At 37.3% G+C, this 26758-nt stretch overlaps 1 protein-coding gene across 2 annotated transcripts in view; it reads right to left on the bottom strand.

The window, feature by feature from the left end:
* The window catches only part of LOC127962123 (sushi, von Willebrand factor type A, EGF and pentraxin domain-containing protein 1), a 61626-nt gene extending 42737 nt beyond the window's left edge, over positions 1–18889 (bottom strand). For both annotated transcript variants that reach the window (XM_052561591.1, XM_052561592.1), the window contains exons 1-3: positions 18252–18889; positions 5976–6231; positions 4335–4511 (exon numbers count right to left, since the gene is read on the bottom strand). In XM_052561591.1, coding sequence (XP_052417551.1) covers positions 4335–4511; positions 5976–6231; positions 18252–18764 — 946 coding nt within the window. In that variant the 5' untranslated portion in view covers positions 18765–18889. The remainder of the gene's footprint in view (positions 1–4334; positions 4512–5975; positions 6232–18251) is intronic.
* Between the last annotated feature and the right edge of the window lie 7869 nt (positions 18890–26758).

Here is a 26758-nt window from a genome sequence, read left to right as displayed (position 1 = left end):
ATAACACCCTCAGACTGATGGTCTTGTTGAATGGTTCAAATATATATAAAAAAAAAAGTCGGTTTCAGACTCAGGCAAAGACTGCCAGGCCTTCCTGTTCAACTACTGGGAAGTAACCCTGGCTTCAACAGGATTCTCGTGGTATGAATTGCTGTATGTCCACCAAGTGAGAGGTCCTCTAGATCCTCGGTTCCCAACAGGGGGGTCCCGGCACACAAGGGGTTCTTAGTGAGCTCTGTGGGGGGGTCGCGTCATATTTTGAAAAGTGTTGAGCAACTGGGATAAATGGCTGCCATACCTTCCTGTTCAACTACTGGGAAGTAACCCTGGCTTCAACAGGATTCTCGCGGTATGAATTGCTGTATGTCCAGCAAGTGAGAGGTCCTCTAGATCATCAGTTCCCAACAGGGGGGTCCCGGCACACAAGGGGTTCTTAGCGAGCTCTGTGGGGGGGTTGCGTCATATTTTGAAAAGTGTTGAGCAGTGAGCATTAAGCTAATTTTAGAAAGTACCACTGATTCACCTACAGCATCTTATAGTAATGACCCAGGCATACTGGACTAGTAATGTATCGTTCCAATACTCAGGATTGGTATCGGCTCCGATCCTGGCATTTTCTGCGGATCTGGGACAGACGATACCGATCCAAATCTGATATTGTGCGTGTACTATACTGTGTTATTGTTGACCTCCACAAAAGGCACAAAAATATGATAAAGCACCAAAACGTATTTAAGAACATATTTCAAGAGTTCTGAAGCTGTTCCATAGTTCAATGTGAGGTACAGATTAATATTGAAGTCATTAAATTCAAGTTCACATAAACTCTTATTTCCACTGCGGCTGTCTGTCATCCTCCATTCAGTGTTCAAATTGTCTCGTTTGGTTACTACAGTCAAAACGATGAAACTCTCTTCAAGAGCTCACAGTAACTGAGGTTTATAATTGTTCAAAGAAAAGGCTCATTAATATAGCGCACAGATTTAATAGACTACGTATCAATATATCTTCCCTTTATACTAGTAATGTCTGGTTCGTGAACTAATCGTTTGATCAAATCTTTTCTTATGGCGCTTTTCCACTACACAGTACCAGCTCGACTCGACTCGCATTGGTTTGGTTTTCCCACTGTGTAAAAGTTGTACCTGTACATACCTGCTTCAAGATACTTGGCCAACACTCACTCTGAGTGGAAAAAAACCAATATCACGGAGTAATTAATTTACTCAAGTACACTGACTTGAGTAACAATGTTGTGCCGGCATTGTGATGCTCATTTTTTTTGTTTCACTATTACGATTCGCGATTGCACGTACTCTGTTTATACTATAGAGCAGCAGTACTTACCACACATTTTACAAGATTATATGTTTGTCAGTGGTACTGAGGATCTGCAAATCATTCCCCATCGTTCTCAGTCATCTCTCATTACACAGTGTCTACACCAGACACAAAAGTTGTCGTGTAGCGCCGAGCTGCATCAGCTAAAGTCTGTCTAATTTTGTGTCAGCACATCATAAACAAAACGCGGCAGCAGTTTACTGTCAGGGAATTGTGGTGTCATGCCATGATGCATCCATTTTAGATCTGTTGACTGATTTATATATAATTAATCTCTGTTATAGATCAGTGGTTCTATAGTATTTTGTCACCGCTCGCTTCCAGTGTAGACACGGTGTTAGGAATTGTTAGTCATTTTCCCTTATAAGGATTCACGCTCCGGGCACACCTCCCCCAATCCCCCCGCCGATCTCATTGTCCATCGCGATGTTTCACTATAGACATCGTCCAATGCAAAATTTGAAGACATCGCCCAAACCTAGAATGCATTTGCAGATAACTAATTCCCAATACTGCAACAAGCCCAGGACATTTTTTGAGGGTAAGGCAAAAGAACTAACACACACACAAAATGAGATGAGGGAAGCATTTCTTTTTTTTAAATATAGTATAGAGTTTCTGAAAAACAAATCACCAAAGCAAAGAAAGGACATACAATTGCAGAAACAATCATTTTGCCATGTGCAACAGAGATTGTCAAGGAATTATTTGGAGGGGATAAGTCAAAACAATTGGCTAAGGCACCATTATCAAATAATACAGTCAAACGTCACATTGCAACAATGTCAGATGACGTGAGGGGACAGCTTTCTGGGCAACTTCATGGTAATAACTTTGCATTTCAAATAGATGAGTCTACCAACATGTTCGTTATGAATGGGAAAATTAGATTTTTTGTTTTGTAAAGAGCTCCGTACCACCACGACAGAAAACAATATTTTTGAAACTTCGGATTATTTCATGAGATCAAATGAAATAAACTGGAGTGACTGTATTGGGGTACTTACTGATGGAGTTGCTACGATGACTGAAAGGCAGTCCAGGGTGCAACATGAATGAATAGAGGTTTTCAAAAGAAAACTACACATGTGGAATACACGTGTCTCCTCCGGAATCAGAGACATGCTTGAGCACACCCATGCATTTATTGCAGACAGACACTTGAATTTTATAACCATTCAACATCAAATAACAGTACATCTATCAAAGGTCCTGGAGAAATTTGATAGTTATTTCCCAGCTCTAACTGAGGAGCAGGCCGCTGATTTTCTGTGGATCAGAATCCCCTTTACTGGGAACATTGAAGCAAAGCTTCCAACTACTCTGACATCAAGACTTCTGGAAGAGCTTATAGAAATATACTTTGATGCCAGCCTGAAAGCCCATTTCAGTAAGGTTCCATTGGAATCATTCTGTTCTGAAATGGCAGAAGAACGCCCAGTCTGTAACACAGCTGCAATGAAGATGCTGATTTCCTTTAGCACCACCTACCTTTGTGAAGCTGGGTTTTCAACCATGGCAGCCCCTAAAACCAAATACAGGGCCAGCCTGACCCTTGGGGATGATGTGCGTCTTAAGGATGATGAATGTGTCTTGCCCTGTCAAAGATCTCTCCACACATTGACCAAATTATTGCTCACTGCCAGCAGCAATCCTTACACTGATTGATAAAGCCTTACAAATAACATGCAAGTACTGAGGTGCCAGACAACAGTCATTTTGTAGTAGCCTATGTAAAAAAAAATCCTACACACCAGTGTGAATACTGATATTTTTGTTATTGCATTTTAAATAGGGCCAATTTATAGGCTACTCCTAGGCTTATGTTTTTAAATTACAAATGGCCTGCTGATTGTTTTTGTTATTGTATTTTCAATATTATATATAAGCTATTATTTGTGCATAAACATATCTTGTTATAGTAATAAACATACAGTTTATTTGAAAACAAATTTTTTTGTCATCCTTGCTGCAACCTTACAAGAGCGATAATATCATTAAATTTGAAGGGTGGCGCAAAAATATTTTCTTGGGAAAAAGGGGGTCTCAGACAAAAAAAAAGGCTGGGAACCACATGAGTAAGAACACTTTTAGTCAAAGACATTTGTGAGTAAAAGTTTGCACTATTCCAAATCTATTTCTCAAAACACCAGATTCATTTCCTGAGTTATGTTTGTTTAATATACAGACTTTAAAATAAGATTTATAATAGACTTCAAGGCATTTACATGTGACTTAAGTGTCTCTGAAGAGGAAAAGAAAGAAATAATAGTACAAAGCGACAACGTGTGAAAGCAAGTGTGCAATAATAACATCTGTCGGAGGTTAGCACTCCATCACATGAACTCTGCAGTTCACACTGCGTTTATACATCTACCACTTTTCTACCACCTCATTCCTCAGTTTAATTAGTCAGTCTGATTATTTTAGAACAGTTAGAATAGTCTCAATATGAGCTCATTTTTACCACAGCATGAAAAATAGCTTTAATAGAACTGAAATTCATGAACGTAAACACAAATAGATCTTAATTCAAATGAAGCATTGCCTTTTCTTCAAGCAGTTTTATGAGGTGAACAATAGTAGGGTTGCCAGATTCAAATGAAGTTAAGTAAGCTGCAAAAAAATGCTGACATAGCATATTATGTGCTATTTTGCAGTGTACAAAGAGATGATTGTGAATGTTTTAAATCATGTTTATGGGTTTGTTATGAAAGCAAAATGAGAGCTAAAGCACTACTTTGGCATCAAGCTTCAATGTCCCATCGATTTGTAAGCTGCTTTCTCTGTCACTATGGGTATTTGGTGGAAGTGTTTGTTTTACATCATTTCAGGAGAGGAATTGGCTTTCAGTTCACATTTCACCCTTAAACATCCCTGAGCACATTTATCAAGTACTAAACTGGACTTGTCTCTAGAAACTTTTCAATTTCTTTAAAACTTTTGAACTGAAATAGAAAATCCCAAATTTGCCCACAGGCCACCACCCTTACCTGTGCACTCATGTTGAAGTCCTTTTCCGTAATATCCTTTCTCACACACACAATCATACTGTCCTGTGTGTGTACCGCATTTACAGCTGGCCATTATGTCACAACAGTCCCTTCCCTCTTCGCACAATGATGAACACAGTGCCAGATCCTCCTGAATATAACTTCCAGTTGGAAGATCTGGAAGAGAAAATGGCAGTGAATATCAGACTTTGCACTTTTCTCTGAAGCAAAAGAAAATAATATTGGCCTCATAATTTATCTATTTCTTCATGTCTAACTGAACTCCAAGCAGCTCTGGAAAAGTAAGCATGTGTGTTTCGGTATTGGCATCTTCTGCATAACTAACAATAAGAACCTTGGCTTTGGCAGGACCATTTTGTCTCCTTAAATACAAACAAATGCACTGCTCCAGATGTTGGCATACACAGACTGGCTATACAAGCTGAAGGAGTCTGCACTATCTTGGACAAATGATATGACAAACATGATATTACAACGGGAGGTGAGAACAAACGATCCCACAGCTTTAGTCAGGCCTACCCTTGCCCAAAGCCAATGATTGATCTGTTGCTATCCAGAGGGCTTCTTTGTTTTATATCTCTCTGTGTAGGTGGGTGATGTCATCGTGGAGAAAGGGGTCTTGTGAGTTCATGTAGCTGATTGAGTTCAGAGCTCTGATAAGAAGAATCTGCTATAGCCAGACAGCCAAAGGAAATAATAACACTGAATTATTTTTGTACCAGTTTTCTTTTACACTGGGATTAACAGAGGTTCATATTTGTCAGGCTCAGGAAAAATGAGCTGGACTGGCCTTTGATTTCCCTTTACAAACATTCACCATGGTAACCATAGTTTCTGTTAAAATATCACAGCAAATGCTATTTTTACAGTAAAGCTGCATGGTATTAGTCACCACTGACATCAAAATAAAGTTTGTTTTCCTGTTAACTCTGGTATTTAGAGGAAACTATGGTAACCATGGTACATTTTTGTAAAGTTTGTATTTATATGAAGAAAGACACGAGAATTCTGCATCGTACTTTATAGACATACGTATACCTTTTTTTTGCAATTAATTTTTGGTTAACGCCTTTTAAACGCCCCTTTTGTTGTACAACTTTAACTCTTGTTTACATAATGTTTAACACCACCATTTTTGGCAGGGTTTATTAGCACTACTTTTAATAGATGTACCAAAGTATTACAGCGTGAAACCAAGTGGTGCTAAAATGTTCCCCTAAGTTGTATGGCAACAGAAAACCAAGAATAAATTTTTACTAACCTAATTATTTTTATACAGTCCAGAAACTTTGGCTTATGTCGACGTAACAGCAAACGCCATTCATTGATTTGTGAAAAAAAAAAAAAAAAAAAAAACTGGTAGTGATCACGTGCTATAATTGCCCAATCAATATATCTACCTCATAAATATGCAAATAAGAACTTTCACAAACAAGAGTTGCCAAATTGGGCTACTTAACAATGTTGCTGCGGGTTGCTTTTCATGTCCGCGGGTTGAAGCGACTCCAATAACATGATATTTATTCCCTGGAATGCGAATTTTAACAGGAGAACCCCGCCAAAAAACGTGTAACCCAACACTGCATACAAGTATGGAAAGCTCATATTCTGTATTCTCACCTTCGTGAAGGGCGCGTCGAGCCAGCGCTTCAAACTCTTCGAAGTTGTGAACTAAATAGCAGTGCTGATCCTTGGGGAGCGAGGCCATGTCGTGTAGCTCGCGGATGTTCCCCTGCCAGATGCCCAGCGTGAAAATCTCCACGCCTCTCTCCCTCAGCGCCGCCGCCACCGGCCGCGGGTCTCCACCGTTTGAGTAACCGTCAGTGATGAGGAAGATCGCCTTTGTGGCGTTCTCACGCGACTGCCTCAGAATTTGCTGTGAGTTAAAAAAAAATAGAAAAAATTACGTTACATTTATTTTATGTGCTTGTTAGGCAAATCCCATTTAAATCAAAGTATTATTGCCTGCTATATTACTATAATATAAATTATTTATAATTTTCACTTTGTCTTTATAATCCAGCATGGATTACACACTTTAGTTATTTCATGAGTAAATTGCAAATGCTTGAAAGCATTCATTTATTTATGTAAAGAACAGATTCAAACAGCCTTTGAGTCAGAAGCACCAAACTGCCCTTGCAAATGTGCCACGGACGCATAGGCTACTCTTCCAGGAGACATTCCTCTGTAAAATGCGCTGCACACTTCTGAATATTTGGGTTGAACTGTTCTGGAACAGTGTTGTAAACACAACTTAACCACTGATTTCTAGTTGTGTAATCTTTTGGAAGGCCAAACAAAGTATTTTCACTTTCGTTATGAAATGCACAGCATCTCCATGATGGTGGCTGCAGCGGTGGCATCAATACTACAGCAAGAAATAAAAGTTATGCCTTCTATTCTTTGTGTGAACATTTGGGCGGCGTTATGCAAATCTTCCCACACAGTGACATAGACGTGGGGGGGTGTTAAAACGAGGCCCATCTTAGGAGGGCGTGGACTAGTCTTAACTTTTATAAAGAATAACTCTTTGACTTAAGTCTTTGCAACTTTAGGGATCTTATCTAAGCACAAACAGCTTGTAACACTCCAAAGAGAATGGAAAAATGTTAATTGCATCATAAAACCCCTTTAAACTCTTGAACCGAGAAATGGATCACGCAGATAATGTGAGCTTGATCAGCAGATTCATTTTATAATAGAAAGATTCATTCATACTCACGAACTGCCCAAGGAGAACTTGTTTAAATGTAAAGATTTTCAGCCTAGCTAATGTATGGCTTCAGAAGAACATAATACACAGGGTGTAATGATAATTTGTGTGATACTGTTATGATGCATTTATCATTATCAGTTGGCATTACAAAACCACCAAAACAGCAGAAAATGACTGTCTCGTTGGCAAACATAGCTACATTTTACACTCACGTGCATGAACATTTGTTTACAAGACTTTTATGTCTAAACGTGTAATTAAGAGGCTTGGTTGAGGAACAGAGAAAATCTCTTTATTTTCTCTAAGGGCACTTTAAGTGGAGCACAAGTCTTATTGCTTCAGACACAGGGAGAGGAGGGGATTGTGAAAGTCAATGGACAAGGCCAATTCAAGGACTGGTAGAAAACAGAGCAGATTTTCTCTTTATTGTCTAATTGGCTGCAGTTCAAGCATCTCAGACAGAAACAATAATTACAAAGCCTCGAGTCTGACTTCCAATTACACACACATAGGGATACAAGCACACACCTCAAATCTGGAATCTCCAATGCATTGAGAATTAGGTCTCTGCAGAGCAAAAGTGGGTGTTTATCACCATGTGGGTGTTTTCAAACTGCTGGGTGTTTCTAAATCATGCAATCTAAATGATCCCCCTTACCTAACCCCACCCCTAAACCTCACGTCACTATGACGTCAACCAAACAGGTATCATGGTGTAAAATCACCCTGAACTGGTAACTCCCATAACTTTCCTGCAGAGACCTATACTTGAATGCATTGGTGCTTTTCACTGTCTTCTTCTCTCTCTAACACACACACAGACCCAGACACAAATATACAGTTGCTGCTGGTTGTCACCACAGTGATGTCACTGTGGTGGGGCCCTATATGGGAGTTGGCCTACTGGCTAAAACAGGGTGTGATTGTGGGCATTTATGGGGCGGCAGCTCAAAGACATTGAAGGCGTAAGGGGTTTTAGATATGAGTCAGAGGTGGTCATGGTACACAAACATGTCTGCACATTATTAGAGCAGGGTAGACAACTGTCTGAGATCACAGGAATAAGAAAAAGAAAAAGAGTTACTGACGCGAGATGTGAAATTTGATTACCAACCACATATACTGTGTTTGCACCCACAGAATTACACACAACTGTATTCACTCCTACACATTATAAACCCACTTTATTTTTATACGCAAAGCGACACATCTTGTCCCCCATTGAAGCAGCAGTGGTTAATCACTCACATTAGAGGCTCATTTAATTAGTTCAGTTAAAAGGTATTTTGTGACAAAACAAACTTTACAAGTAATCCAGGAAATCACAACATTATGGGTGTATAAATGGTTGTTTGTTTCACTCATAGTGACAAATTAGTTTACACATGTGATAGTTACTTGAGTTTCGGCTCTTTGGCAGCCTAAGACCATAAAGGGTCACCTGTAAAGTAGTCTCAGCCTCTGTTCACTGACCATCTGATGCATGTTGCTGGAAAATATTTTCTCAGTCTGCAATGCTTTGATGTGATGACTGACTTTACGCAACTTCTGGGAGTAAGAACACAGGGTTTTTTTTTTATTTTTTTATCAGACTGCCTGGAAACAAAGTTGTGTTAACAAGGTACCAGGCTGATATAAAAAGCACTTTGAACCAGCAGAATCACAAAGTGTACACAATTTTAACTATTCTTGGTGTTTTCCACAATTATTTGTAGAGATTCCTTTTTTTTAATGTAGTATAAACTTTTTTCCATCCTAAATAAACTCTTATATGTTTTTGTAGTGATGTGAAGAAATCCCCAGTGATCCCGTCTGAGAAAAAAAAAAGAAATCTTAGTGTGAGGAGCATTTTAATAGCGCTAAGAACACTTTTCCGCTATAAAGAACCTTTTGTGGAATGGAAAGGTTACATACTTTTTTTGGAACCATTGATGCCGATTGAGAACCTTTATTTTAAATGTAGCTTATAAAAATTAAACAGACAGTCAGTGGCTAGTCACATTATATGTCAGTCAGACAGCTTTTCTTGTCTAGACAAGCAGTTCACAGACAGAATAAGGTACAGTGTGGACCAGACCTTATGCTATTCAGTTGAGATCAGCTGTGTGTTTTTATGTATGTCTAAATGTGTCTAAATATGTCTGGGGTTTTTTTTTGTAAGTATAATTAATACATTACAACTGCAGTTAATCCTGCTTTGTCGTACAGACATCTTTGAGCATGCCACATTATATAATTCTTGCAGTCTGACTTAGCATGATTTAAACACTAACATGTGTACCGTACATGTTTTTAGACAGAGTAGGAGCCACCTCTATAATTTTTTTGTAAGTTACTGGTTACATTTAAGTTTTGACTTGAATTTAGGCAACAATCTACTACTGTCTAGCACTAGTCTCCATGTTGAGTTCAACATGTCTGCACAGAATGTCACATTCTTTAATCTGTAAATTCTTTACAGCTGCTAACATAGACATAATCCTCTGTTCAGTTCCTGTATAGGGTTAATGGGCTTGCTTAGTGAACCATGATCATCACAGCAAGGTATTCTATTTCAAAACCTCGCAGACACCTTACCATGTTATAAAGCTGATGTCAGGTCAGTAAACTCTTAACAAAACCACCGTGTTCTTGACAAAAATCTGTGATGTTTCTGAGTTGTGTTATAGTTTTTTATAGCTCAGCAGTATGCAGCAGAAAAAAATTAATTAACTAAAATAAATATTTCTTTAGCTTCTAATAGAGTCATGTATATATCTCTGTCTGAAGCATTCCAGAATGGAGTAAACATGTGACCGGAGTGCATTCAATTGCTTGGTTGGAGGTCTGAGCTGTTTTGACATGTTATGGTTCCAGTGGCAAAGAATACCAGCAACATGAACCTACACTGCAAAAACAAGCCCACTAGATGGACCAAACCATTTCAAGCAATAGTCCTGGGCAGGAGAAAACAGCTCGCTGTTCAATTACTACATCTTTTTCCACAAGTCTGCAATAAATCCTGTAAAAAAACATTTGAGGGTAAACATTTTTCTCTGCAAAGCTGAGCTGTTGAAACCCTAGATATAAACCACAGTTTGATTTCGCACATGGGAGACTCCTGTTTCATGCCTTAAGTTTATATGCCTCCCACTGTGCACTATGTTCTCCTTTAGTTCTCCTTGAGTGATTACAATTGATTTCATTTCCTCAACATGTCAGACACACTCGGCCAACTACACCTTGTTTAGAAGGACAGGAGCAGAGATTGTTGGGCTAATGGATGGGGTAGGCCTATGCATCTACCGACTGCTGGAAGTCCCTAGATCCTTATTACAGTTCTCTCTGTCTGTGAAGTGAATTGAAGAGGATGTGCAAGTGTGCGTGGTTGGATGGAGTTTGAATAAAGGGAGTGTAATTGGTCTGGATAACACACCGGGACAGAAGGATTGTGGAGGATGGTTAGTTGGTTCCTGTCAAAACACCATTTATCAAACCAAGGACAGTAAGGCAGTGAAGGAAATCATTTTTAAAAGAGAGAAGGCCTTGACAATATTTCATCTAATGCAAGGGCAAATGTGGTCTCTCTGGTCCTCTGGTGCTGCCAGCCATGTACTAGGAACTCCGTGCAAGAACAAAGTTATGCAAGAGCAAAAAAGAGTCTGGATTTGGTCCTTTAAATTAGATTTCTCTTATTTTAGATCTTTATGCCAGAACTGAGAGAGACAGAAAATTTAGCAGTTCTTTTTATGAAATGAATTGTGACTTTTGCCTGTAATTGAAAACAAATTTGAATGATAGGACTAAATACTTGTGAAACCAAACAAGCCCCATCAATATAACCAGACTCTTGGTTTGCTAAATGACAAGAGGCAAGTGACAAAAAAGCCACAAGCCACCAAATAGATGCCTGTGAAGGAGACCAAAACACCGTGAAGGAAAAACAATTAGGACAAAATGGTTCTTAAACATGAATTGGTGACTGGAGATACAGGATATTAGTTTTGTGGACTATGTGGTTTAAATAAATAATTTGGCATTTAAGTAAATCGCTTAATCAAACCGTGGTGTGATGTAATGCCTTTTTTAAAAGGAAATACTCAAAGGGGTGAATTACCAGATAAATGATAAAGTCTTTACTGTGGAGTGCATCAGAGACTGTAATAATTGTACAAATATTTGTTCTCAGTATTAAATGGCTTTTTGTGCATATATTAAATGCTTTAAGCATCATGTTGCTTTTATATTAACTGATTCACTGATTATACTTTAAAATGTCAAATTACAAACCTCATATTGATATTTTAGAATGTTTACTTAACAGTTCTTCTCTCAGTAGATGTAAAAGTGCACAATTCTTTCAAGTATCTTAGTATTTAGACTCATTTATGCAAGTATTCTATTCAGACAAGTTCAACTATAGAGCAACAGCAAGATCTGATTCACAGGGAATGTACATAATAGTAAAAAAAATGAATGCATTGTTAGTTGCTTTGAATAAATACATCATAACACGTAAATGTAAGTGCATGTAAACTTAGACCGCATCCTATGTTTGCCCACATACTGTCCATTGTTCCTGCCTCCCTTTCTCTGTTAAACCAGAGCTGTGCTTTTGAGCTGCAGACGTTCTCTGCCTTAAAGCTGAACAGGACAAATCTTTGACAGTTAAATTCTGATCTCTCCTCTCTACAGTGATCCTATATCTGTTTGGGCTTCCCCGATGTTCAGTTTAGTTAAAAAAAAAATAGCCTCAAGGGCCCAGAGCAGAAGAGTGTCAGCATTCCTCAAGCCACCCCAGCTGGACCTGATAAAAAAACGCCTGGTTGAGAAGTAGTGACTGAGGGGACAGTCAGCGTTTTTATGTGGAGTGACTTGGAGCTGATGCATTAACATAATAAGAAAATAACTATTTAGAAAACAGAGTATTTAAATGATTTAAAAAGGACCATAAAATTCAGACTGCATGTTCTTGATGGAAACCACCTAGCACTGGAACCCATCCGCCCATCAAATAAATACTTCAGACGCTTTTCCAAATGGAGTAGGCTAGTTTAAAAAATGCTCAAATTGTAATTTAGAACATCCATAACTACATGGTTGCCTGTGAATAACAACCGTGCACATTTTGATATTATGTAACTCCACTGTGTATAATTGTGAAACTTGTTTTTCTTCATAAAAATGTCTTTCACTTCATGATCATTATTGCACGTGTGAATGATCTGTGACAGTGAGAATTAATAAAATCTTAATAAAAAATTTTTTATTTATAGCTACAACCAGAGCCAAACAAAAGCACCCCATACTATTAGCTTTTGATTCTCATCTTGAAAAGCATTGTGAGGGCAGTGACTGAAATATCTAGAAATTCACAACAGCACGTAGGTAAGATATTTTCCAGACCGGTGTCTAAGAAGCGCACAGGTCACTAATGTAAGGCAGTAATCGCACATATGGGGGGAGAGAGGAATCTATTTTCAGGGAGAACAGACCATGTGTTGCTGTTGACAGGCTGAACTGATATCCATTTCAGCACTTCCGTGGCTTCTCCTCTGTGGTATGTCCTTCCCTTCCCCCTCAACACACATGTACACAAGCACATATGAGATCGTTTACAATTGCAGACAGACACAATGCATAGCAAGTGCATGCAAGTGCTACTTATAGTGTTTTGGGTGAAACCTGACTGTTTTTTTTTTTCTTGCTTTTTGCTTTGAACTCCAAAGGACATAACTGTGGCCTTAGCTGAGGTATTTTAAGTGAGACTCCTGGAAAGCCTGTACAGAGCTGCCAATTACAAGCCTTCATATCATAGTGTGGGCACAGGCACAGACCAGGCGCCTTTGCATAGAGCCCTTATTAAGATGGTCTGCCTCTGGAATTTTAAAGTTCTTTTAGATAAATAGTGCTTCTGACACTTTGTGTTCTTTTAGAAAAATATTGCCTCCTCAAATTAAGAGTGTTTTAGAATAATAACATCAGTAGTCTTAGTAGATTTTTAAAATAATAGGGCTTCAAGAACTTTACAGTCTTTCATCAGAGCCTTTGTTTTTCTTTTTGTAATTGTACAGACAGAAAGCTTTTGCTATCAAGTTACAGATGCAGCCAGGTTTCAAAGGGAACAGCATATATTGCAAGCATTTATAAACATAATAGGACATGCAACACAGATTTTTGTCCTTTTATTATTTATAAATATTATTATTATATTTTTCAGGTATGGAAATCAGGCATTTTGTAAAGTGTGACAGTCATATTTAAATCAGGAATTTTATATTTTTATTGCTTAAATAATGGCATGTGGTTGGCTTTCCTTGTGTTTATTATTTATTAAGACATTTTAAGTATACATGCTCTTTTTTTATTTTTATTTTTATTTGTCACTTGAAATAATCTCTCTGATATGATTATCTGTACTGTGACAGATGAGTTTGGGTTTACTATGCTCAGACCTAGAGAAACTAAAGTGAAAATAAATAAAAAATTCACTCAAATAACCAAAAAATTCTAAATTTACCACATTTTGGAACTTCACTCTTAATTTAAAACATTGTCAGACATCACCTGTTGCCATTTATGAATCCCAAAGCCACAGTGGTCTCTTAAAACAAAAATAGCATCTGGAAATTGCAGGTGATTCAGGATGATGAAGTGGGCCTCCACAGATGTTAGTTATGCTCTCTTGGTGGTGCATGTATGCAGCTGGTGGAAAAACGCATGCTTTTATCTTTTCATGCTTCAGAGCAGAAATGTGACCTCTCGCATGACAGAAATGACCTCACAGTATGGGGCCATTAATAGTGCTAAAATAAACACAAACTATGTCTTTTGTCTATTATTTTCTTCAGTTTTTCTCTGAACAATATTATGCATTTTTTGCCAGTAGACTGTGCAGTAGGTGGTGCAGTCAGACTGAGAACACCACCGCCGCTCTATATTTGACTTACTCCAGCATCCAGTTACCACTAATCACTGTGTTGAAGCATTTTGCAGTTTATAAATATTCCAAAGTGCATTTGCGTGTGTAGCTCTCAGGGTGTGGAATGGGGCTCTCCTGGAGCTGAAAGTTGTGGTTAATAGCAGGAATAATGTGAGAGCAGACTAAAGGTTTGGCATGAGGTGAAAACTGCAGGCGAGACTAATTATTTTGCAATAATACAATTTGGGTGACTATGCTCCAGTAGCTACGTGGAGTTTTGTTACCAAATGAGCCACTAAGGGTCTTATTCTGCTCCCCATTTTTTCTTTTTCTTTTTAAATATTATGCATTTGACTGAACTGACAATTTCATATGAAATTTACATTTAATAACTGAATTGAGCTGAATGATGACATTATCGTCTTCTGAAGAGCTGTTTTAGCAGTATCATATTTGTTTCATAATTTGATGGATTTTGCAGAATCAACACAGTTATTTAATTGAACTGAATCAACATTGAAGTGAGATTAAAAAAAATGACACTGATGCCTTCAGTAGAGCTACATATAACTGAATTTAATTTGTTTCACAATTGATGAACTTTACACAGTTATGAACTGGACTGAATCATCATTGAACTGACTCGTGCTGTATGATGACACTATTGTCTTGCCATAACTTTTTTACAGAAGAATTGGAATTCCTCTCGTATTTAAAAAAGTTTGCTTAAATGATTCTGTTATTTTTACTATTCATATGTGAGGCTACTTTGAAACAATCTACATTGTATAAAATGCTATATAAATAAAGGTGACTTGACTTGACGGCAATATTCAGAGGCCCCATGGATTTTACAGTTGTTTGTGATTTGTAGATAAATGTTAAGGATAAGAATGTTTAAAATATATTTTACACACAAATTACGCACACACAAAAAAAAGAAATCAAAAGAAATGCCCATGCCATAATAGGATTGTATTAATTTACATGACTTTTCGGTTTCTGTTTTCTGACTTTTCTAAAATTTGACTACCAGGAATTTGGGGTATGTATGAATTTAATTTACGTAAGATACATCTGGATTGTTACTTGTTATAGCTTATTTAAATGCTTGTTTTGTCTCATCTTAAATCATCTAGTGGTCCACTTAACAGTGGTCCACTTAACATTTTCTGAGCCCCCTGGTTGACAACCACTGTTCGATAGCAGAGCATCATTTTGTCTACTGTGGACAAAGAAACAATAATACATGAGATGTGATTTTACCCGGCTAAGTGTTCCTGCTTCCCTGCAGAATCAGTGCTGGACTACTGATGGATGAAGACCAGATGAAGGTTTTCTCGTGCCATCATGTTGCATTTATTTTACCATCACATGTGTGTCCAGACAATAAGACTTTTTCATTCTTGTCTCATGCTGTCTCTCATTGTTGATCCATCCCTTTTTAAGGCATACTTCTGCTGCTTACGTATTTCAGTCTCTCATGTGTCTGATTTATAGGTGTTATAAACCAATTTCTGGTGAAGGTAAATGCATACTATTTGTGTCTTAAGGCAAAGCGCACCGTTACAAGCAACCAAGCAATATGTTCCTGCAACACAACTCAGAGACACAATTAAGCCCCTAAATAGGACTAAGACTGATTCATTGTAAAACATGTTGCCTCTTCAGACAGTTAAAGACCGAATGGCCCTTATCTAGCAGTCTGCAGACATATCTGTGGCTCTCAGGCTGGTTTAAAGGCATTCCTGACTGTTTTATCAGGGTTCGTAGAGTACAGGCTGTCTCTCATAAGGATCTCCCTAATCAGTCTTAATTAATAACACAAATACAGCCTCGGGAAGTGCCAGATTTTCATAGTGCATGCTTGCCAAAAAGAAGCATTCTGTACAGCCATTTCTATTTCATTGTTACGATTTTCTTGTTTTTTTATTCACACAGGGCTTTTTAAAGCTATTTGTGAAAAATAGTGATTTTCTACAAGTAGACACTCACTTTACATTAATATAGATAGATAAAACATTGTACCTGTAAGCGTTCATAGCAAATTTCCAGTTATTTGTATCAACACCAGACATCACGTATGTGTTTTTTGACAGCTGTCCCAGATCTTTCATTCTGTTTCTTTGCTTTTATGTCCCTTTGCTTTAATTTTGCACAGCACATTCTGAGACTTACTGACAGATGTTTTCGCAGACACAATATAAGATATTTGGACACGTTCATCTGTCTAGACTCGATGACAGTAACGCTCCTGCTGCCTTGTGCTTCAAAAACCAGGTCAAAAGGGTCAATGGCACTTTAAAGAAACATTCCCTGGAATTTCTAAAGGGGGACTATAGGAGGAAGGGTCAAATGGGGATGAAATGAGAGGGATGTATGCTAACAATAATGCAAAAAATATAACTGCCCTTTCCCCTCCACACTACTTGCATAAGATAAACGAACAGTCATTTTTGAGATAGAACGACTCTTGATACATATGTATGGGTGAGTGAGTGTATTTTCAAATGTGCTTATATAGAATTCCCATAGACTTCCCCTTCTTAATAGAATCCCGGCTGGGGCAAAGGAAGAATCCTTGTCGAGATGAGCATTCATTGGAATTTCAAATCCATTTGGTCAAGGACTTCGATGTAATGACTCCCTATGGAGGCTGATCAGAAAAGCAGGCAAAGAATTTGGAAAGCACTAAAAGCATTCACTAACTTTCAGAAGGACAGCAGAGAGAGAGAGAGAAATAAGTTTATGGAGAGCTAGTTCTGCTCTGGTTTGGCAAATGGACAAGGGGTTGGGGATCTGGCAACCCAGGATACCCACTAAGTGCAGACAAACACTGTGGCTAGAGCAAGAATCAGCAGGAGCGCTGGGCGAACCAAAGAGAGATTACATAAGAACTTAGATCCGTAGATGTCTATCTTTCTGTCTGTCTATGTCTGTCTATCTGTTTGTCTATTCAAAGTGTCTAGACATACTTTTCTTTATAGTTAATCATTGTAGTTCATTGGCAGATTCTCCAGACAGTTTTAAATGGTTTACCACTTTGCTGTTTATAAGTATCTTGGGTTTGTGAGACTACACAATGCCGCTTTTATCCTTCATCAGGCATAGCAAAATAAAATGCATTTAGAGCCAACCCAACATTTCATTCTCCAAATGCAGTGGAGTAAATGAATTAGAGGCTTGGCAATTGATGATGTTCTTGCTAAAAGGCGAATCTGATCAGAGAGATTTGGCCTCTCTATGCACTTCGGCTGGGCAGTAGAACTTCGGATAAGGCCTTCGACCTCTGCAGCTCTGAAAGATTGAAAATGTGTCTGGAAAAAGCTCCCAGACCTCCAAGCCATTTAGACTCAACGGAAGGAGCCAAAAACCATGAAATATTACAGTTTGACTACAATGCCAATTAATTGCTTATGAACAAAAGGACTTTCCTGCTGTGCTTCCATAACAACTTAATACATTTGCAGATCTGGGTTAGCGAAACCATTTTTCAAACCACAAATGTCATTCAGGATAAGAAAATGCCTGAAAACACGGACGTCATAATCATTTGTAACGGAAAAAGGGAGTAGAAGCTGCAGTAGGCTGCAAGATGTGGCAATAAATCATTTTGCTGCGATTTATAGCATTGCTGTTAAGTGAGACTGGGTTAGGTTTTTTTTATTTTTATTATTATTTTTAACAAATGTATTTATTTGAAATGAGTCACTTCTGCTGTCTTTCGTCTTTGTCTGGATCTTGAAATTCTCAAGTTGTTCCAGCTTGAAACCATCAACTATTTTCCCAAGTATTTAGTGCAACTGGGGACAAATCAACCTGTATGGCCCTACCAGGCACTTTTGTTTTTAAAGTATGGTCACTGTTCTAGAAAGCCCTACATAGATAGATGTTTTCTGTGGTTATCTGTCCCAGATCACAGTGCACAGAAAACCATGTGGTGTTAACTTAAAGATGACATCTGGAGGTACCTTGCCAGGAATGGAGACTCTTAAGTGTTGTTCATCCATCATTTTGACTTTTCAGTTCTGTTTCTGCTAAATGTGCTTCAGTGATTGAGATTTAATAGCTATCTGTTTGTTTATAAGTTAAAGAACATTAAAGAGCAGTGGAGGAGCATTGAAAACATTCAGCATAAATCAAAGTTCAATCTAGATTAGGTGGCTAGACACTTAATGTTAATGCCTGTCATTTCCTCTTTTATCTATTACATTTCATTTAGTGCTTAAACTCTTTCTCGCATGCACAGACATTGTGATTACACAGCTGCTCTTACCGCTGCACGCTGGAAGGCCCCCCTGGTGTAGGTACCACCTCCTCTGTAGGTGATGGAGGGGATCTCTTTGCTGAAGAGCGAGCACTTGTGTTGGTGGGCTTTGGGTGCAGACACATAGTCCGCTCTTGTAACCACATGACTCTTGGAACTAAATGTGACCAGCGCTACACGTGTTGCCTCCGGCGCCACCGGAAAATCTGACAGCAGCTTCCGCACGAATCGCAGCTCACTCCCAAAGTTGGAAGCTCCCACGCTGGACGACTCGTCCACGAGGAAGACCAGATCCAGACAGCCCCCCCGTTCCCGAAGAAGACGCACGTTCCTTCGGAAGACCTGGCCGAGACGTTCCACTTTGCTCTCCACGCTTTCAGAGAGGTTTTGCCGGGTTTGGGCCACCTGACGCAAACCCTGCAGTGACAACCGCTGAGCCTGGCCCAGCCAACCAGTACAGCATGACCAGTACAGGAGAAGTAAGGTGAACCTTAAAGTCAATGTAAGTCTTAGTGTCACCATGATAACGCCAAAAACTCAAACGTCCTGTAGTGGTTATGAGGGAATATTGAGGCGTATAAGTTTGTTGCAGTCCTTCTCTTCTTTAGCTTCCTCTATCTTTTCCAAGCAGGGTGAGTCTCCTATCTCTCCGCTGGTCTCAGGCATCTGTGGAGCTCCTGCATTTCAGACACCCTCCAAATGCATCTCCCCTCTCTCTCAAAATCATTTGAAAAGCGAGTCGGTGAAAAAAAGTTCGGTGAGAATGAGCGAGGGTGTGTGCGCTGGTGCGGGACTAAGGGAAGGAGTGAGAGAGAGAGCAGAAGCGGAGGAGGAAAAAAGGGGCAGTCAGAGGCGTGAGTGTCTCTCTCTTTTCTTCTCGTCCCGTTCTCTTGCTTATTCCCTACTTGTTCAGCCCTTCTCTCTTTCTTTTTCCTCTGCTTGTCCTAGAGTGCTCCAGACTGTCCGTCAGCCAATGCCTTTGTAACAGAATAAGTGTGTGTGTGTGTGTGTGTGTGTGTGAGGTATAATGAGAGAGAGAGACGTTTGTCTATCGGCCTGTCAATATGCCCAAAGAAAACACCAGCACGGGGCCTGTTGATCAAATCCATATGTCTGGTACTAGTCTTCTCTCGGATGAACACTCTCTTCAGACTACCAGGCAGATACCATAAGAGCCATCTGCTAATGAGAATAATCGTGAGGAGCTTTAGACAAAACAAGCATGAAATGGATACAAAGCCAACACAATTTACTTGACAAGCAGAAAAGCTCTTAACAGGTTTTAAATCGAAGCAGCATTATATTAAAGAGTCCACATGTCATGTGAGTTCTGTAAGCAGAGCCTCCAGTCTTTATTACTTCCTCTTGTTTTCTCTTGGGGGTCTTGTGGGGAGAGAAATCTCAAGTAGGATCTGACCCCCCTCTCTGTCTCTTTTATTTGTTCCTCCTTTCTTTTGTGATTTTTATCTGTAACCGAAACAAAGTCTCAGTGCTCAACGCAGTTTTAGGTGGGCCAGCCACAATTGGCTGTATAACAGAACATTTTGAGCCAGGCTGAAACTTAATTAATACAAATGAATGCCACGTGTGAATCCCAACTGTAATGGCTTTGACATAACAAAGCAGACAAGGATTTGCAGTTTTGTGAGGTTATAGCTCAAAGAGCTACTGATTCTTAACTGAACCAACATGCTGAGTGTTAAGTGTGGTCTTTAAAGTTAATTGTGAACTTTGTGTCTGAGAGCAAAAGAGGACAGCAGGGTTTGGCTTGCCAGGCAGCACTAGGACACACATCCCTCTGCTCACCAAAAAGAGACCCAAAGACATCACTGAACTATATATATATATATATATATATATATATATATATATATATATATATATATATATATATATATATATATATATATATATATATATATATATATATATATATATATATATATATATATATATATATATATATAATTTTACATGTTTTTATCATACATGCCATCATGGTAACTGTAAATATACAGATGCATTTTAAGTGATACACATGCACCATAAATTCACTCTAATCTGTAAAGTGGTCTCCCTCTGTCTTTCATCTGATTGGCAGTGTGAAGGTGACACATTCTGGACATTTATCCAAACAAGAGGGGGATATGTCAAGATAATACAAACACCTAATTTCTTGTAGTGTTAATCACTTCACTGTTGCTTATGTCTAGCTTATATATATATATATATATATATATATATATATATATATATATATATATATATACATATATATATATATATACATATACATATATATATATATATATATATATATATATATATATATATATATATATATATATATATATATATATATAATAACGTCTGTGTTGCCGATGCACTGATGCAAGTTATTTAAACAGAAGAGTTGTTAAAAATGGGAGATTTACAATACAAAAGGGTTTTTTCTCATTAACTACTTGGCAAAGCAGTGTCTTATGTAAAACACAAAAACAGTACAATAGTGCCATCTACAGGTTAATAAGGGTACTTGTTGTCCAATTGTTCGACTTCAAAAACCACTGCTTGTCGTTAATTGTAAGTGAAACTATTTTTCATTACAAAACAATGATTCTGAATATATGTATATATACATTTGAAATAAATGTTAGATGTTTGAAATAAACAAGATGTGGATAAATAAGGTAGCCTGATTTAAATGTGATTGAGTGTAACACACACACACACACACACATTCTACTGTACAAATGTGAATTTTACATTTCCTTTAGCCAAAGGCTTGTTCATTTCACTTATATTTGTCAAAGATAAAACTTAAACAAGAACTTAAACAAAGCAAGCCCAGTCTAGACGAGATATAGTAATGCAAAAGTAACATAACATTACTTTTGCATAAAATAATCGTTACTGTTTAGGGAGTAACAATATTGTAGTAAATTTATACTTTTATTTATACGATCATATTTGTATCCTTTTGAGATTTTTATTTTATTTTATTTAAATCTTAAATATTGTAAATATAATATTAAAGAGAGAGATAATTTCCACAACTTAAAAAGATAGATGTTATTATAATTTCTCTCTGTTCAGATTCATATTTATATAGCAGCTCATATTTATGTAGCATATTCTGCTGGCTCCATCTATCGGTGAAAGGATGCATGTGTGCCCTGCATAGGCCATTATTGTATACTCAGTGTTTTGACTCCATAAAATAAAAATTATAGATATGTAATATTTTATCCGTGCTTGTAAACTTTGAGGCCATGTATAAGCTAATGTTGACAAACATCACTTTTAATGAGTTTAGTAGGCCCAGTGGTGTAGCATCTTATATGAAGGGTATGCAGGTGTATATAGGCCTGGGCTGTATGAGGGGAACATTTAATTGAACCGAGGGAATGAATAGAGCCCTGTATGGGCCTGGCCCTTGTCCAGCAGCTTGAAAATACTCAGTCCGACTGATCCCGTGAATTTTTTCTCTCTCTCTTTCCTATTACACAGATATTAAAATAGTTCAGTTTTGTTTTTTTAATGGCAAAGTGGTCATATTTCTTTTTGTTTCTGTATTAAGTTAATTTAGTCAAGTGTTTGGAACATTGTATGTTTGTTAAATTCAAGTTTTGTTTTTTTAAAGGAACGCCCAAGTGGCAGACAGTGAGTTGAGCATTATGTTTGACCAATTTAGCCTTTTTAAACCAACGCAACTTGCCTAAAATAAACAGACATAAAACACTTTCACATTATTCATTTAAACATTTAACCTACATAAATGAGCACTTTTAGGCATATATCAAATCGTTTGTGCGGAGCATGGAAGCTAAAGCTAATTTTTGCTCTTAAAGGTAAGAGTATACATCATTGGGAACTGCAAAGGGTCTTCTTGTATTTGTGTGCACTCACAATATCAAAAAATAAGGAAAAAAAACAGGATGCACTTCTGACTTCTTGGTCTTGAGCAGGAGCACTTCACTGACATGATAAATATATCTATAGAATGCTTTAAATTACTATTTTAAAAACTAAATATTTTTTTAATCGAAAACAAAAACTCTTTCATTATGTAATCCATAAAGATGCATTTCTCTCTAAAGACACGTGAGGAAATGGCGAGTCTGGTTCGTCAAATTAATTTTTGCAACATTGACTTTGAAAACATTCGTTTATTAACAAAAATTTATAAATATAACCTTTTTTGCCACGTTGAAAAATAACTAAGCTTATAAGATTATCATCATAATATTTTAAGAATAAAGTCAAAAATTATGATGCGTGAAGTTAATGTGAGAATTTCACCTATATGCCTACTCCAAAAAAATAAAAAAATAAAAGTCATTTTGTTTGATCGATTATTAGACATTCGTTGGTATTAAATTGTTCTGATTTTTTCAACATGCATTCAAATATTCATGTTTTATTTCATGGTGCAAATATTAAAAAGGAAAATATCATTGATTCATAGGCAGCTACTGAATAAAAAGACGTTTATTGTTTGTATTTTATCATAGAATTGACACAAGGCTGAGAATTTGTAATAACAAATCACAAAGCTGCAATTATTGAGAGGCTTGCGTGCTACAAAAAATGAATAGACTTGAAAACTTTAAACATAATTTCCAAGCATTAGACTATACTGTAAATAAAACAGTGTGTGAATAGTCACGATTCATGTAATGTTATTTACTTTAGAAAAAGCAACAATAGAGGCTTAGTTAAGTTAACTGAGTTTAATTCCATAACATTTGGGGGGACCCTTAAACATTTTTTGCATATGGGCCCAGGGCTGACTCACTACATCACTGAGAAGGCCATTTTATTTTTTAAAGAGCACAGAACCAGAAACTGATTAAGAAAAAAAAGTAAAATATAAAGCAATATTTGATCTAAATGTTGCATGCAAACAATTTTATTTATGGTGCATATGCTTTTAAATGGTGTCAACTGGAAAAGATGCTGTTTAAAGCCAGATATTGTAGTTATAGCATAGACCAGCAGGGGCTAATGGGGACATCTAACCAGCCATACCATACACAGCATGCTCTCTAGAATGATAATATCCCTCCCTCTAATAGAACCAACCAGCAAGTAGCAAATCAGTCCTTCGTGACTGTGAACAAAACCTACTGCCTTTTTAAAACACTTTTTCAAATGACACATTAAAACCTAATGGTACATTGTGTTTTCATGTTTTAGTAATTATTTGCTTAGGTTTGCTTTAGCTTTAGCTGTTTTTTTGTTTTGTTTTTAATGCACAGGTCATGTACTGTACACAGGTCAGCATTAGCCCACAACATAACACATCTGACATTTTGAAATTATTATGTTCAGAAATGTTTCTTTTCAATGTTTTTGTTGTTGTTGTTGTTGTAATGGTTGTTCAGTGGAAAGCATCTGCTCCCATTGTGTCTGTCCTCAAACAGCTAGCGCCCACCATAAAATGTAACGATCGGTATGGTGGTGCAGGTTCTCAGAGATATTTTTAGCGCAATCTCTGACGTAGAAATTAATAATTCATGAGCTCTGCGGTTGAATTATGGACCACACCATGCTTTGACATCACAATATATCAGTGACGTGAGATTATACCATCAGCAAAAGAAAAAGCTGCATTTAACGTTTAACTTATTTATCCGGTTAAAATAATAAAGCCAGAGATGCAAACCACATTGCATTACTTAAGAACACTTAAGAACAGAGAGGAAAAAAGAAACCACTACTGTCCCTTTCTCCAGTGATTGACAGAGAAAAAAGCTGACCCACATACCAACCACACAACTTTGTCTTGTTCCACACTTGACAACAGAGTAAATCTGTTAATTTTCATAGAAAAAAAATCTCAAACACGTGCAAAAACCAGAAGACCCTCAGGGGAGCAAAAGTGGATGTCTCTGATGTGAGAGCAGAGCCTAGGAATGAAAAACAGAGTTAGGGAGGAGAGGAAAAGCAGGGAAACAGAGGAGACCGGATTGAACCAGAGTTCCAAAAACATGATCACGCGAGAGAAGTGAAATGGAGAACGCTGGGAAGAGGGGGAGAGATTGAACCGGCAAATTGGAAGGAAGAGCAAAACAGTATTCCAGAAAACAAATATCATATTCCAATAATCATATTCCAAAGAAATATGACAGGCAGGCACACCGAATTTAAAAGAATAATTGAACACTTTGTTCCAAACCTGTGTGACTTTCCTTATTCTGCAGAACAGAAACAAGAATGTTTTGAAGAACACTGGTAACCAAACAGTCTTGTGACTTCCACTGTATAGACAAAGAAAATTAAATGAAACAGACAAAGATGTATTAAAAACTCAGAATTAAGATGTGACAGGCATTGATTAAGCTTTAATAGTATCATTATGAGATGATGAAAGAGGATGATCAGTTCAATGATGGTTCACTCAATGTAATTAACACTCTGCTATTGTCCTGATGATGAAAACACTGATCCCAATCTACTTTGATTGATCACTGAAACACCCATCTTGAATTAAAAACAAAAGACAGCCTCTCACTCCACAATAAATGTAAATACACAGTCAATCAGGAAGGGTGCAAGCAGAGTCTTGAAACACAGATATCCAACTGTATGTTTTGGTTAATGTTGAAAGGATAGTCCATCCAAAAATAAATATTCTGTCATCATTTACTCATCTCATTCCAAACCTGTGTGCATTTCTTTCTCTTGCATAACACAAAAGAAGATATTTTTGTACAACATTTAACTCCACTTACCACAATGTATGGACAAAAGATGCACACTTTTCTAAATATCTTCTTTTGTGTTCCACAGAATGAAGAATTGTATAGGTTTCGAACAACAATTTTGGGTGCGCTATAAATTTAAATAAAACTTTCACACAAATACAAACATATGCATATGAGTTAAAGACAAAACAAAAGAAACACTTATGGCAATCCAGACCAGATTTAAAGTATATATGCTGTAGAACTGAATATGAAGCAAAACCATATGTAAATATAGTTTTATTCCTCTGAGTGTGTGTTCTGTGTTTGGATGAATAAATATGTTCTTGGACATGTTATTCTTGGAGCACATGTGCTCTGTGTGTATGATAAACACATATCGAATTACACTTCCTAGAAATACTCGTACCCCCTCGCTAGATGCCTCTCTCATTCTTTTTTCTTCACTTACACTTTTTCTTATTATCTTTGTCTCACAAATTCATAAGTTTCTAATTCTTTGTATTCACACAAGCACAGTTTGAGCATGTACACATACTGGAATAACAGCCTGTCCTGTTTTTCATTTCCTCCGTTCCCTTGCTTCATCATACCTACGAAGGGAACTTCATCCACATTGCGTAACACTCCTCCTCATGCTGTTGTAAATAAAGTGTCTAGGCAAAAAAATATTACCGTGTCAAGCTGGAAACCGGCTGTAAATTAGCAGAAAGGGGTGCTGCTTGGGCAATATCTTTCTATATCCTGGTGTTTATTAAGTCTCTTAATGCAATCTGGCTATAGTTACGTTTTCTCTGACGTTAAGCTGGTCTTTTTTTGTCTTGCTGAATTCTGTTTTTGTATTGATATTGTCATTGCTAAGATTTTTTCCAGCCACTGAGAAGTAAACAGAACTAAAAGCCTGGGGTATTAATTAACCTCATATCTCTGCAAATCTCAATGGTTTCTAGTGCCCTCTTATCACTGAGAAAGAAGAGTATTTGTGTGCGGCATTTAAGAAGACAGAGAGACAAAGAGTAATAGTGGCCATATCATTATAAGCAATCATTTATCAGTATGTTGAAGGCTAAATGTTGCTATCAATTGACTGCAGTTTAAACTCAATGCACTTTCTTTCTCCAGCCATGATCCTTTTCCTCTCTATCTTTTTTCTTTAGTGTATATGTTTCAGTCTGAAAATGTGTAACAGATTTTGATATTGTTTACAATATGTTCTTTCTTTACTGGCTGTATCTTTCCTATTTTCTCAGCCCTCTTTTCCCCTCACGCATTATAACTTCAAGTTTTGTGTCCTCCAGCATTTTGCACTCTCCACAGGTTTATGAAACTGATCAGAAAGGAAAGGCTCCTTAAAAACGGCTGTCTGTTTCCTGTGTACTACTTTCTCAGGCCTTCAGCTGAACGTGCCACTCACTCATGTGGATTTGACATGTTTATCTGTCCACTGTCTTGCTGATTAAAAGGAGGAGATTGGGTCAGTCCAGATGAGATTAGTGCAGTCAAACACACATTCACACAGTTCATACATGCACGTTTACACTTAGTGAAGGTTGAAGGGCATTTCCCCATATTTTATGTATTATGGATATTTTAGATATTTTTAGATAATATTAACCTTTTTCAGATGATTTATAAAATATTTATGTCTCTGATTGCAGGCATAGTTTAAGGGAACAAAAAGTGATTAAAAAAGTGATAAAAAATGCATTAAACAGAAATAATGCATTTTATTAAATATAATTAAAATACTGCAAATTAATTATTATATTATATTATATTATATTATATTATATTATATTATATTAT

The sequence above is a fragment of the Carassius gibelio genome, chromosome B7, assembly GCF_023724105.1.
Source record: "Carassius gibelio isolate Cgi1373 ecotype wild population from Czech Republic chromosome B7, carGib1.2-hapl.c, whole genome shotgun sequence".
Taxonomy (NCBI): domain Eukaryota; kingdom Metazoa; phylum Chordata; class Actinopteri; order Cypriniformes; family Cyprinidae; genus Carassius; species Carassius gibelio.
The sequence above is the reverse complement of the archived record's forward strand: the minus strand, read 5'-3'. Positions and strand labels throughout refer to the sequence as shown.